Raw genomic sequence first — 14,625 nt, forward strand, 5'->3', positions numbered from 1 at the left:
CTACCTAGGATTGAACTCACAGCCTACTGATTGTGAGGCAAGAGCTCTACTTCTAGGCCACCGCACCACTCATCCATGTATTTCATGCGATATGCAAAATAAGTTTACCTGTAGCAGAGGATTCTTCATCATCATCTTCATCTTCATCAGTTGGAGAGGTCTGATACACTCTGGTGTCCACAAATGGGGCGAAAGAAGCTTTTGTACTGCTCCCCATGCCGTACTATAAAGGGAAGAACACAGAAATGATTCATAAGGTTGTCATCATCACCCTAATCACCCATGGTATCCTTGTGTTACAATGACTTCTATGCCCAGCTGAGCAGATCTAGGCTTGCTTGTTGGTATTTTCATTTAAGGACTACTTTAATGGTACAGATAATTCACTCCTGCAGCATCTAGCGGTGATTACATGCATAAATGTCCCTTTGTGGCTCATATAGCAGAGAGAGCTAGCATTTTTCTTTCCACACCAATGCTTCATTATCAAATAAGCATCACTGTGACTGTCTCTTTGGAGAGGCAAAATAATTAACCATCCTTTCCAGCAGAACCATCTGATATATTCAGTTGCATTTCATTGGGCGGTGAAAAAAACCCGAGGTGGCTACACTCGTGTGTGTGAACTCTTGTAGGTGGAACCTGGAAGAGCTTCATTCAAAATCCAGGGCAGGTACAATTTTGCAAAACCAGACGAGGAACTGGTCATTGTGGGTCTGTCTTTGAGTCAGTGTTGATGCCTGACAACTGTGCCTGGACACGACCTTGCAGTTTTTTTTGTCAAGGTTTTATCAAAAGTGGTTTGCTACTGCTTTCTTTTTAGGGCTGAGAAAGAGTAACTAGTCAAAGGTCAAACCCAGTTGGTTTCATGTCTATGGCAGGACTAGAACACACGATCTCCTGGTTTCCAGCCTAATGCTTTAATTATTACACCAAGATGGCATTATGTTAAGCTAGCATAGTTTATATAACTCATATATCTCCAGCTAGCATTGACGATTCAGTTGATACCTACGTTTTTATGGAAAAGCAGTTATCAACACCTGAGGGTTGAAAAGTTCTGAAACATACCTTCAAATTCTATAGAGGTTGTCAGTCATCCAGGTCATGGTTGCCCCAAAGGTTGTTTTTCAGGAGGCAACTGGATTTTCTTGTTTTTTGTTTTGAAGACGTTTCGCATCTCATCCAAGAAGATTCTTCAGCTCTGACTAGATGGTGGGGAATGGAAAGATTTATACTCCTTGCAGACAGCTGGTCATTTGCATCCTTTTAGAGGGTCGTTGAAGCACTTGGAGGTTTTTCTGTGTCCTCAGGGTCACCTGAGTAGCGCTAATGATTCCTGTAATCTGCATTTTTTTTTTCCTGGAAATCAGTTCATACTCCCACACCATTCAAAGGGTGTCAATCCCAAATTGTATGGCTAAAAGTCTGCAGAGATTCCATTCCCCACCATCCAGTCAGAGCTGAAGAAGCTTCTTGGATGAAAAGCGAAATGTCTTCAAAAGAAAAAAAACAAGAAAATTCAGTTGCCTCCTGAAAAATCGCCTTTGGGACCACCATGACTTGGATGACTGACAATCTCTACAGACTTTTATCTATACAATTTGGGATGAACACCCTTTGAATGGTGCGGGAGTAGGAATGGATTTCCAGAGGAAAAAATGCTGACCACAGGAACTCGGGTGATCCTGAGGACATAGATAAACTTCCAAGTGCTTCAATGGCCCCTCAGATGACCAGCTGTCTGCAGGGAATATAAATCCTTCCATTCCCCACTATCCTGTCACAGCTGAAGAAGCTTCTTGGATAAAAAGCGAAACGTCTTCAAATGAAAAAACCAGAAAGCCCAGTTGCCTCCTGAAGAACCCCCTTTGGGACATACTGTCAAATTGCACCATAGTGATAAAAGTGCAATCTTTAGTTATACAGATTGGCAGCTGCAAATTTTCTCGAAAACGAGTGGGACGGCATTCTGCCCCCTTTCTGTATCAGTGCCCATTAACATTTTTTTTCCTTTTCCCTAATTAATACATCCCCTTATTCTTTTCCTTCCCCAAGACCCAGAAAACAAGTGCACCCTCCTTAGTGACTCCCATGAAGACTGGGATTCTGCCATGTTTAATTTGTTTTCCAACGTTGTGGCCTAAAACAAATGTAAGAACTGGAGGCTACTTAAAAAGAAGGGGGATAGATTGTCCTTGATATACAACCATTCATTTAACGATGGTTTGAAGCTACAATGTCGCTGAAAAAAAAAAAGACTTATGATCAAGCCACATCAATAGGGAAGCCAGCACAGAAGGTCGCAATGTAATATTTAATGACTGCGGCAAAAAAGGCAGTAAAATTGAGTGTGGTCATATGATGCCTCACTTAATAACCATGCCACTTAATGACAAATTTTCCAGTCCCAATCATGGTGGAAACTGAGGAATTCCTGGATTTGTTTGGGGTTTTTTTTGGGGGGGAGGGATTTGTGTGTGTGTCCATAAACAGGAAATCAAAGAAAATGAATTCATAGTGTCTGGATGTTTTGTTTTGTTTTGGAAATAGTAATAGCACTTAGACTTCTATACTGCTTCACAGTGTTTTACAGCCCTCTCTAAGTGGTTTACAGAGTCAGCATACTGCCCCCAATGATCAGGGTCCTCATTTTACCCACCTGGGAAGGATGGAAGGCAGAGTTCAACCTGGCCTACTTGCCTCCAAAATCAAAGATAAGATTTCCTCGTGGAGGAAAATATCAAGTCCCGGAAGCTGGGTAAGATCAAGGAAGCAAGAACTGCACAGAATTCGGTAAAGTATCTTTAATGACAGTCTTGGGAAAACTGCCAAAGAAATTTCCAAACCACATCGACATAAGTGAAGTCACTAAGGTGGAGTCTCTTTGAATGATCTGAAATCCCTTCTTCCCAAGTTTCTTTTTTGGCATCTGAACTAAACTGTCATTTATGAGATTAGCTATAAATGGACTCCCTGGCTGGCTCTTGGCTGTTTGCTTATTTTCCCTTCTATTCCTTTTGCAGCCTCCTTACAATCTCACTGATATGTTCCTTTCAATAGCTGCAAAGCCTGTGCAAGGGCTAAGCTCTTGATTCCCACCCCCCACGCCCGTATGCTGTTTATCCAGGGCCTGCTATATTTATGACCTCTATTAGGAATCATAATAATAGGAAGCAGCAAGGGGTGGGAGGGAGGGGAATAATTTTCACCAGAGCTGTTGGATTCCTTTTCCTACAATTTATTTCAAAAACCACTGGCATCTGGCACCATGTCTACAATCCAGGATAAAAGCCGTACAGGTAGTCCTTGGCTTACAACTATTAATTTATCAACAGTTTTAATTTACAACGGCACTGGAAAAAATTACTTACGATCTGTGGTGAGCGGATTGAGATATGGTGGCGCAGTGGCTAGAATGCAGTACTGCAGGCTACTTCTGATGACTGCTGGCTACCTTCAATTTGACAGTTTGAATCTCACCAGACTCAAGGTTGACCCAGCCTTCCATCCTTCTGAGGTTGGTAAAATGAGGACCCAGATTGTTGGGGGCAAATATGCTCTGTAAAATGCTTTAGAAAGGGCTGTAAAGCACTCTGAAGCGGTATATAAGTCTAAGTGCTATTGCTATGATTTATCACAGCAAACCCAGAGTTGTGTGATCGAAATTTGGGTACTTGGCAAGTATTTATGACAGTTACAATGTTCCAGAGTCACGTGATTTGTTGGCTTCTGACAAGCAGTCAATGGGAAAAGCCAAACTTGCTTAATGACCACATGATTCGCTTAACAACCATGGCAAAAAAGATCGTATAATAGGGTGCAATTTACATCACAACTGCCTTGTTTAGCAAGGGAGACTCTATTCCAAATGGGATTGAAGGTCGAGGTCTACCTGTCATCAGAGAGATTATACTGGATAACTCAACTACCCAGTGTACTAGCTCTGAGGTATAACCCAAATCATGGAAAAGTCTGTTAAAATACATAAAGGATTTGAATCTTTGATTAATTTGGAGGATGCCATCTAAATTTCCAGGAAAAAGAAGTAGAGTAAGAAATGGATTAAGCAAAAAGATTTTAGAAGGAGCATTTCACAAAATATTTCATCACAACCCCTAGATATTATTAATGGTTAACTGTAGGTGGTTTCAAAATTTGGTCCTGTCACGCCTTAATGGCAGTGCCACAATTGTATAAACTACACAAAAGTATGGAATTTCTCTGCATTTGGTTGCATTTTGTTGGGAAACTCATTCCCCGGTCGCATCCTAGTTTGGTTACTGCCACATACTTTACACGGGCTGCCCTTGGTGACCATCTAGAAATTACTGCTTGTTCAGAAGACACATGTAATTTTGAGCACCCCATGGTCTGCCCATGTTCTACCATTGCTTTGTAAACTACACTAGCTTCCCATTCACTTTAAACCCTAGATGGCAAAGGGCTAGGTTACTTGTGGGCCACTTCTCCCTGGGGCATCTTCCCATTTCACTAGGTCTTGTACAATGGGCATACTCCAAGTCCCTTCCCTCAAATGTTACCTGTTGGTGATACCTAGACAATTTGCCTTCTTAGTAAGTGCCCTACAATTTGGAACACGCTTTCCCATGAGATCTGTCAGGTTACTCTCCTCCTGGCCTTCCAAAAGGTTTTTCCCACAAGCTTTGGGGTGGTGAGTTTGGAGCCCATGGAAGCTCTACAGTTCATTTGGGATTATGTTGTGCTGGAATGTTCTAGGACAGAGTTCCCCAACCTTTCCGGATCTGCGGACTGGGCTGTGTGTGTGTGTGAGAAGAGATGGTTCCGTGCAAATGGAGTGCACACACATATGCTTGCCTGCCGCTTGTACAAGTTGGGATGTGCATACATCCGTATACTTGCCTGCCACTTTCACGTCTTGGTTGGGAACAGCTCAAGACCAGGTAGTGGGCTGTGTTCTGGGAGGCTTTTATGCTTCATATCATTTTACTTTTTTCGTAAGCCACCCAGGATTATGTTACATAAGATGGGGAAGCTATACAAATCTTATTTATAAACAAATCAATAAAAATAAAATGAAATGTGTGGTTCTGGGAACAGAGTGGGACTGGTCAATGAAGCTCTAGTCCCTTTTCTGAAAACTCTGCTTCACAATGGTAATGGCTCTAAATATTGCAAGAACTGCAGTTATTTCTTGTGTACCTATATGGCACTGCACACCAGTATTTCTAACAAGATTGTTGAGGATCTTGGAAGATTTGGAATTTTTCCAAAATGATGCTTAGTGCCACAACAGCACCATTAGTAATGAGAACGTTTGAGCAAAAGTAGTAACGATTTCCTTTTCTGTAATATACTTCCTGTTCCATTTGGGGGTTTTATAGCTACCAACACGTGGGAATGTTTGTATCTTGGGAGTATTCTAGCTTCTTTCTCATTCTTTTGTAACAGGAGAAAAAGTACTGCAGAGATTCTGCTTGTCATCTTAATACAGAATGCAATTAAGAAAAGAACAGGAAAGCTGCCGCACTCAAGAGTGCCTCTATAAAACAGAATGCTACAAAGCGAAACAAAGGGAAAGAGACAAGTGTCTAAAACCCAAAGGGCCTCTGCTACCTACTTCAGCCACTGGCTCCATCTCTTGCCCATGGGTGGAGACTCGCCCCAAGCCCTCAGTCGGCGTGCCCGCAGGTGAGTGGCTTTGTTGCACTAGATCGGGAAGGTTGACATGGCCAGCAAAGCCATTGCTGGCTGGGTGGCCTGAGCGCTTGTGGTCACCAGAAGTCTGCAGAGACACAAGTTATATGGAAAAGAAGAGGAGGAGGAATTGCAGAAGGAAACAAACAAACAAAAAAACACAACCCAAGCTTGCCATATCAACCCACATTCTTAAGCAAGCACGAAAACAAGACCCCTGGTTTCTTGACGTACAACATGCAGCAAGAGGCAACTATCAGCAGAGGTGACATTAGGAGGGCATGCAACACAAAAATGAATTCACAGGCCAGCGAGTTGGTGGGACAGCATGCTTCTACAGCAGAAGAAAGATGATTATGATCTTTTATTTAAAAAAGACCGTGAATCTAGAAATGCTAGAAATTTATACCAATGGCAAAAACTATCAGGTAGGTGACAGGATGCAGAAGAAATATTATAGGACAGTGGAGTCAACATGGTTTTCATGTTTAAAGCAAGTGTTTGGAAGCTGTCAATATGGAAATGCCTACAGGTTGCATGGCAGCTGACAACCAGAGTAGAGGTGCTGACTGTAGGATATAGAGCTTTCAAATGACTGGCACAAACAGAACAGCCTGATTAAGTGTCCTATCAGGATCTCAGGATTCTTGCACCACTAGAGCTGTGTCCCCATAACACGGTTATTGCAAGTGTTGCCTAGTGTGATACTTGCCCTCACTGCAAATTCACTGGGCTTCTTTACTGGGCCAGAGATAAGTTTAGAAATAAACTGGTGGGAAAAATGGGAAAAATGTGGATCTGAATGTAGTTTCATCATAATGTGCTTGCCATCTTCTATATAGCATCTTACATTAACAGAATTAACAGAATGTGTTGACTTTATAAGAAGGCATATGAAAATGTGCTTGACACAATTATTTTGTCACATTCTTCATCTTTGTGTGGCAAGATTCAATTTTGACAATGCTTAACAGCACAGAGCAACTATCTCATGGGAAATATAGTAATATCCAATATCTGCTGCGTTCTCAGACTTGTAATATTAACATTTCCCTTACAGAAACTTTCTCCAGCTAGCTGTCCTCCAGAGGAATTAGTCTTCAATTCTATATTACCTCAGCCTACCTGGCCTATGATGACCAGATTAGGACAGGTAATCCTTGATTTTACAACAGTTCATTTAGTGACCATACAAAATTACAGCAGCACCGAAAGAAATGATTTATGACCATTTTTCACATTTACAACCGTTTCAGCATCCCCATGGTCACTTGATCAAAATTCAGGCACTTGGCAATTGACTCATATTTATGATGATCACAGTGTCCTGGGATCATGTGATCACCTTTTTGTGACTTTCCTGACAAGCAAAATCAATGGGAAAACCAGATTTGCTTAACAACCACGTTACTAATTTAATGACTGCAGTGATTCACAACTGTGGCAAGAAAGATGGTAAAATGGGGCAAAACTCACTTAACAAATTTCTCATTTAACAACAGAAATTTGGGGTTCAATTGTAGCCGTACGTTGAGGACTACCTGTATGAAAATTTAAGGCAATCTTAGAAAGGGACCCAACTGGAAAAGCTACTTCAAAGGGACTTTAGAAGTAAATGAACTTCTCTATTCTCACCAAATTTCTCCCCTTCTGCATGTCAACTTGGGGATCATCTATCAAGGATTCAATCACTTCCAGGGATGGATAAGGGGAAGGGATGGGGGGGTTGGTCTCAAAATCTCCATATTTCCTCCCTAAAAATGGGCCAAAATGTTTCCCTTGTACAGTCTGGCAATGATACTAATGCAGTCTTTGGAGCCCCCAAAATAGGGATCCCACACAGATCCCGCTCCTGGCTTGGTGTGTGGCATAAATCCAGTTATGAAAAAATATTAAGTCAAGAAAAGGACTAAGCTAACCTCTGCTGTCTGATAACTTATCTTTGGTTCCTTCTAGTTTAGAAGCCAATGGGGAGCTCTAAGTTAGTACGATACTCATCCAGATCTGGGCCGGGAAGTTGCCTGGAATTTTATGTCCCTTTTGATGTACAGTTTTTACCATGCCAGCAGGATCCACTTGAGTAAATGAATGATAATATCCTTTCTTACATGTTCTCAGTGAATTGGTTTGGAAATAAATATCCCAGCTTAATACGTTTCAGAAGGAGAGTTTGCATGAATCCCACTCACTGCCTATTAAATGAACTGTATAGAACTGGTCTTGGTTCCTCTCTCCTCTCCTGACATCTAGAGATCTTTGCTGGTATCTAGAACCTGTTAGACTATGTCTTAACTGAGAAACCAAGGATCAGCCTTGGGTCTCTGATGCACTATATGAAACCAGGCTTTTAAGTTTATTAATAAAACCATCATTTGCTGTTTGGGTGTAACAGAGAAATGGTATGAATTAATTTTGATGCAGCTACCAAGATTGGCATGCAAAGAGAAAAAATATTGTGTGGGACAAGGGTAGCTGATAGGTTGTTTGAGAAAATATGTTCTATTCTGGCAGGATCACTGCATCCAAAGCAGAAATCGGGATTTATATCCTGGCATGGGGCAGTTGTCTGGTATTTTGCCTACTAGCTTTGAAATGGCATGGTAATTATAAAATAATTTAAAAAAATGGCAAAATGGCATTTTATTTTAACCACATGCTTTTGGCTTGTAATAGTCTTGGCCTCCTTGTATCCAGTCAGTCAGGGCCATGTTTAAAAAAAAAAAAGGTGGGCCTGGACAAAAAAGGAAATTTTGTTTTCACTGTGTTTCAACCTCGTCAAATCTGTTCCTATTTAAATGCACACCTGACCTACTTTAGCTGGGATTGCTTCCCATGGATTTAATAACTTCTCCTTTCAGTCCTCTTCATTCCAGTTGGCAGCACTTTTGGAAAGCCTTGCTGTTTGTTTGTGCATAAATCAAGAAGTTGTGTCCAGCTCCGGAACGTTACATTGTGTATCTCTGCACTAATATTAGCTTGAAAATCAAACAAAACAAGTCACCGGTTTTTCACAGAGCCACCAACAACATAAGGTGTTGGTAACTCAAGCCTTCTGGGCTATGTAGTCTGGAATTTATCAAAACCACTGGCCATTTTTCCAAGCTATTCTTTTTCACAGTGGCTAAAATAGAATAACAGAGTTGGAAGGTACTTCAGACAAATGGTTATCCAATCTCTTCTTAGTGAGTGTTGAAGCATTCATGACTTCTGGAGAAAAGTTGTTCCACTGATTAATTGTTCTATCAGGAAATTTCTCCTTAGTTCTAGGTTGCTTCTCTCCTTGATTAATTTCCACCCATTGCTTCTTGTCCTACCTTCAGGTGTTTTGGAGAATAGCTTGACTCCCTCTTCTTTGTGGCAACCCCTGAGTAGGCAGGCTACTCTAAGTCGAGGTGCACAAGTAGTTTTGTGTTTCACCTGCACAGATTAGTAAGTTTCTTTTGGTCCCACAGAGCACACAAGCTTAGTTGCATACTAGTTTCAATGAAGTTTAGGTGCTTCCATTGCAGCATCCCTTCCTTTCCCCCACTTCCATCTATGGTTCAATAAATGCAATCTAATCTAGCAAAAAAAAAAAAAAACTCTATTCTTTCTGCTAGCCTCTGTTGGCAATGAAAAAGGGGAAAAAATGAAAAAGAAAGCTAGTTGATGCTATTTTAGCTGAATTACAAGTCTGGCAGAAATTGTCAGCAGTGTGTTACAGCTGCAGCAACCTGCTGTTTGTGCCTAATGTGCCACTTATTAAGGGAAGACTCTAGAGCAGGGTAATGTACCTGAAAGAGATTACCCCAGGCTGCATAAACGGCATCTGCCACAATTCTTAAAACTCTCAATTTAATCAGAGAGCAATGATTTATTTAGGGGAGGACAAAGAAAGAAGGGGGGAAGGAGAAATAGAAATCCCAGGCAGTCATCACAGGATGGTTCTTTCAGACACTTTTGCAAAAAAGAGGACTACACAGAGAAAACACAAATGCAATTTTGCACAAAATTTTTGCCAAATGCAAAGAGAGAGAGAGAGAGAGAGAGAGAGAGAGAGAGAGAGAGAGAGAGAGAGAGAGAGAGAGAGAAGAGAAAGAAAGAAAGAAAGAAAGAAAGAAAGAAAGAAAGAAAGAAAGAAAGAAAGAAAGAAAGAAAGAAAGGAAGGAAGGAAGGAAGGAAGGAAGGAAGAAAATGAATGAAAGAAAATAAATAAGTAAATAAAGACAGAATGAATAAAAGAAAAAGGAAGGAAGGAAGGAAGGAAGGAAGGAAGGAAGGAAGGAAGGAAGGAAGGAAGGAAGGAAGGAGGAAGAAAAGAAGCCAGCTTACTATATTACCCTTTCTATTGTACTATTTTGGTAAGCTCACATTTTATGTCAACAAGTTGGGAGACCTCCGCTATCATCTGAATTATGTCAGTATCTTATGTCTAGTTTGCACAAGAATCATATTTTAAAGAGGAAAAAGGATGTGTAAAGTAGAAGACTTTCATAGAGTGTTTTACAGCAGGTCTTTTATCAGCAGATCTTAAAACACGAGGTGCTGCCAACGAAATCCAGAGGAAGAAAATACCAGAACTTACATATAGTTCTATTACAGTCAAATTCTATTACTAAACTGCATCGGGCAAGGACTGTTTAAGACTTAGAAGATACTTACTGCAAAGTCACAAAACCTAGATTGAAAATCTATCTAAGATGCCTAAACTACTATTTAGGTGACAATTTTGCCAGCTATATTTTCTCCTTCCCATTATAGATGCTCTCTTCCATGTCTACCTGTGAATTTTCAGGTCACAAGGTGAAAACAGATGTTTAAAAGTAACCTATGAGCCCTGGAGGATGTGCCTGCTATTACCACTTTGAGGGCTTTCAGAAGTAGAGAAAGTGCCAGCGATTAGCTTGACAATTACATGGACATGTACTCTGTACAAAGAAATACCCTCAGATCAGAAGAAGAGATTAGATAACCATTTGTCTGAAGTGGTGTAGGGTTTCCTGCCTAAGCAGGGGATTGGACTAGAAGACTCCAAGGTCCCGTCCAACTCTGTCTATTCTATTCTATTCTATTCTATTCTATTCTATTCTATTCTGTTCTGTTCTGTTCTGTTCTGTTCTGTTCTGTTCTGTTCTGTTCTGTTCTATTCCGTTCTATTCCGTTCTATTCCGTTCCATTCCGTTCCATTCCATTCCATTCCATTCCATCATTCTAGCTCCTGCCACCACAATGAAAAGACAGATTTAACAGATTAACAGAGTTGGAAGGGACCTTGTACATCATCTAGTCCAATTCCCTGCCCAAGCAGGAGACCCTACACCATTTCTGACAAATGGCTGTCTAATCTCTTCTTGAAAGCCTCCAGTGCTTAAGCTCCCACGACTTGTGAAGGCAAGCTGTTCTATTGGTTGATTGTTCTCATGGTCTCCTTACTTCTAGGTTGAATCAATTTCCATCCATTATTCCTTGTCTGGCCTTTGGGTGCCTTGGAAAATAGATTGACCCCTTTCTCTCTCTGGCAGCCCCTCAAATATTGGAAGACTGCTATCATGTCTCCCCTGGACTTTCTCTTCACTAGACTCGCCATGCTTAGTTCCTGTAACGGTTCTTCATATGGTTCTTCTAAGACAACAGAATATGGCTAGAACAATGCTGTCACTGTACCAGAATTAAAATTAGCTGTGAACCCCATCCTTGCTTCTAAAAACTATAGCTGGCTTCAACAATAAGCAACACTACTGTTTCTTCACAAAGGGAAGTGGGTCATTTAATATCACAGATGATTGCTGGACAGTGCTGGAGATCTTCATGTAAGGTGTCAGGTATACTTGTGATTGATACACTGATCTCCCCTTTATTGCTTGGGTGCTGTCCTTTTTTCTTAAGATAGGAGTTCTGACCATGAATCATCTATTTCCACTTGTTCAGGTTTAAGAAGAAAAAAAAAGATAGATGACCTTTCTTTTCCCCAAGATTGTTTTCATGATGTATAGATAATGTTTTGAAGGAAGAGAGGGAAGGAATGGCACTAACTCATGAATGAAAGACAGAAGGGGGATTAAAGAGAGTGGATCTGAATCAATGGGTATCCCCGTGGGACAAAACAAGACAGAATATGGGCTGGGCTCATGCCCTTAGCTAAATTATCCCGCCTTCACTTGCCTCCTACAATCTGACCTTTTGTCCCGACAATATCATCAAGCAAACCTACTCTTTTCATACAAGGAGAGGAAAGGAGTATTATTTGTCTGGGAGGAGAAGGAAGCAGCCTAAGCAGGAAGCAGCCTAAGCAAATGACGTTTGGCGTAAATGTCTATGGAGGTTCTCAATCAACCCAGCTCATGGTTGTCCCAAAGGTGCTTGAAAATGTTTCCTTTCTCCTCCAAGAAACTGCTTCAGTTCTAGAACTGAAGAAGAACTGAAGCAGCTACTTGGTGGGAACAAAAAAATAATTCAAAAACAACAACAACAAGAAAATCCAGTTGCCTTTTGGAAATGCACCTTTTGGGGCGATGTTTAGTGCAGTTCCTTATCATCAGGATCTGCCAGATATTAGGAAAAGTTTATCTATCAATGGCAGGATATTAATTATGGTACCCCACAAAGAGGTGTAGCTTTGCCTCAATAACTTTTACTAAAGCCTTCCTTTTGTTATATTTGTGCAATTGCCTTGTCCCCGTTATGTTTACAAAAAAGCAACACAAGTGTACTTTTCACCACTGACTTTTACAGGGGGCCTTCCTTTTCTTCTCACCAAGGAAAAATAATTGGTGTGCTAAGAATTATAATTAATCTAAATTAGCAACTGAGAATCTCTTCCATATACAGGCAATCCACGACTTACAACCACAACTGAGGCCAACATTTCTATTGTTAAGAGAGACATTTGTTAAGTGAGTTTTGCCCCATTTTACGACCTTTCTTGCTATGGTTGTTAAGTGAATCACTGCAGTGGATAAGTTAGTAACTCAGCTGTTAAGTGAATCTGGCTTCCCCATTGATTTTGCTTCTCAAAAGGTCGCAAAAGGTGACCACATTTTCTTTGGGACACAGCAAAGGTCGTAAGTATGAACCGGGTGCCAAGCATCTGAATTTTGACCACATGACCATGGGGATGCTACAAAAGTTGCAACTGTGAAAAATGGTCATAAGTTATTTGTTTTTCAGTGTTGTTGCAACTTTGAATGGTCATTAAATGAACCTGCTGTAAGTCGAGGACTACCTGTAGTATGTGAACCAAGTTTCTTTTTCACTTTCACACTCTCAATTGTGTGCAAATTGCTTGCTTTAAAATCAGTTTGAAAGAAGATGAAGATCTGAAAACAACCTTGCTATGTCCTACAGTGTTTGGTGCTGTTTATAGTTAAGACACATCTTTTGTTTAGATTTTATAATTATACTAATCAGCTGCAAACCAGTACAGTTTAATCAATCACTCTGTGCTCAGAGTACACAGTGTAATTATTATTCATAGCCTACGAAGACATTATCTCTCAAAGGCACTGCTGAGAAGAAATGGTTGCCACCCACTTACCTCCCTTATCATTAAAGTCCCTTCTCTTGAAATACTGCTAAATTTGTCAGGGTGGGGAGGCTCCAGACCACCATGGCTCGATACCATTCCTAGATTGTAGGACTCATTGTTGGCTGGCATTCCCGTTGGTCTGAAAAAGAGGAGTTTTCAAAACAAAAAGAAAAGAGAAAGAAGTAGTTGGTTTCTCGTGATAAATTCATGACGACTATAGGAAAAAAAAATTAACCTTAAAAGATTTGTAATTGCCAAGATATAGAAAAACCAGGATCAGAAGCTAAAGGATTCTATCTCATGTTCCCAAAATGCCGGTCTCTCTCATTCTTGGTATCTATTGCCTGAAAAAGCAATTTCACAGTTCTGATCCCAAACTTGTGTTGTTGTTGTTGTTGAAAGCTTGACATTACATTTTCAGTTTGTCCTGTGCTGCTTCCTGTCATATACGGATAACTCTGGCTGCTCCATGGAATGTATTTTCTGAACTAACTTCAAGGAGAAAGACAGGAGAACTGGATGGTGTCTCTTTAAATGGGAAACATGTATCCAATGTTATCATGTTCCCCCCAAGCTGATGCTGAAAAGGCCTTAAGGCATACACTGGGTACCAGTGGTGGGTTTCAAAGAGGTTTACCCCCGGTTCGGTGGGTGTGGCTTGATGGGCACGCTTTGTGCGCACGCAGACACTTTGCACATGCGCGCACCAAACATGCACTTTGTGCATGCGCAGAGGCTTTTCTACTCACCTCCTGTAATCCCTGTAGCTTCAACAGCTGACGCGCAGCAATCTGCTGTACCGCGCAAAGCAGCTGCGCTTCAAAAGTAGGGAATAAAGGTCAGTATGGGAACCCGGGTGGGTGGGCAGGCGGGCCCAACATCAGCTCATCCAAGAGAACCAGTTCGGTCTCAGCCGATCCTTGGCGCTATCGGTACACTAGCACCAGGCCGAACCGGTAGAATAGCACCACTGCTGGGTACCCAGGAACAGGGAAGCAGGGAGTTGATCTGGTGGTTGGTCACTGCATCATAATCAAAGCTGTACCTTCCATTCATACATAGCTATCGTGCTCATATATAAAAGAGCTTTGATTACAGTACCAGAATAACAGAATTGGAATGGACCTTGGAGGTCTTTCTTTTTTCTTTTTTTCATTTATTTATACACTTTTCTTTTACATGCACAAGTGCTTTGTGAACAGTATATTGTCTGGGTCAATTTGCTTACGCATAATAATATTTATCTATTTTCTAATCTCTACCTCTATTGTCAAGCCATGGATAAAACAAGTTCCATGTTAGAAAATATTCTGTATCTTCTTTATCCTTTATCTTTAATGTCAACCTATCCATTTCTGCACAAGCTTGATTTTTTTTTTAAATTACACTCTCTTCTGTAGGTATTTCCTCATTTTTTTCCAGTGCTATGCAAATATAACTCT

The 14,625-nt window shown here is 40.9% G+C and overlaps 1 protein-coding gene across 7 annotated transcripts in view; it reads right to left on the minus strand.

Annotated features, from left to right (window-relative positions):
* The window catches only part of TNIK (TRAF2 and NCK interacting kinase), a 341,628-nt gene that overhangs the window by 17,096 nt on the left and 309,907 nt on the right, over window positions 1-14,625 (minus strand). For 5 of the 7 annotated variants that reach the window (XM_087965315.1, XM_087965313.1, XM_087965314.1 and 2 more), the window contains 3 exons: window positions 13,193-13,322; window positions 5,603-5,767; window positions 109-223 (listed from right to left, as the gene is read on the minus strand). In XM_087965315.1, the coding sequence (XP_087821441.1) occupies window positions 109-223; window positions 5,603-5,767; window positions 13,193-13,322 (410 nt within the window). The remainder of the gene's footprint in view (window positions 1-108; window positions 224-5,602; window positions 5,768-13,192; window positions 13,323-14,625) is intronic. The other 2 variants (XM_087965318.1, XM_087965316.1) reach the window with 1 other exon arrangement.

Source organism: Notechis scutatus, chromosome 4, assembly GCF_049901735.1.
Source record: "Notechis scutatus isolate UNSWTSFEM ecotype Mainland chromosome 4, rNotScu1.2, whole genome shotgun sequence".
Taxonomy (NCBI): domain Eukaryota; kingdom Metazoa; phylum Chordata; class Lepidosauria; order Squamata; family Elapidae; genus Notechis; species Notechis scutatus.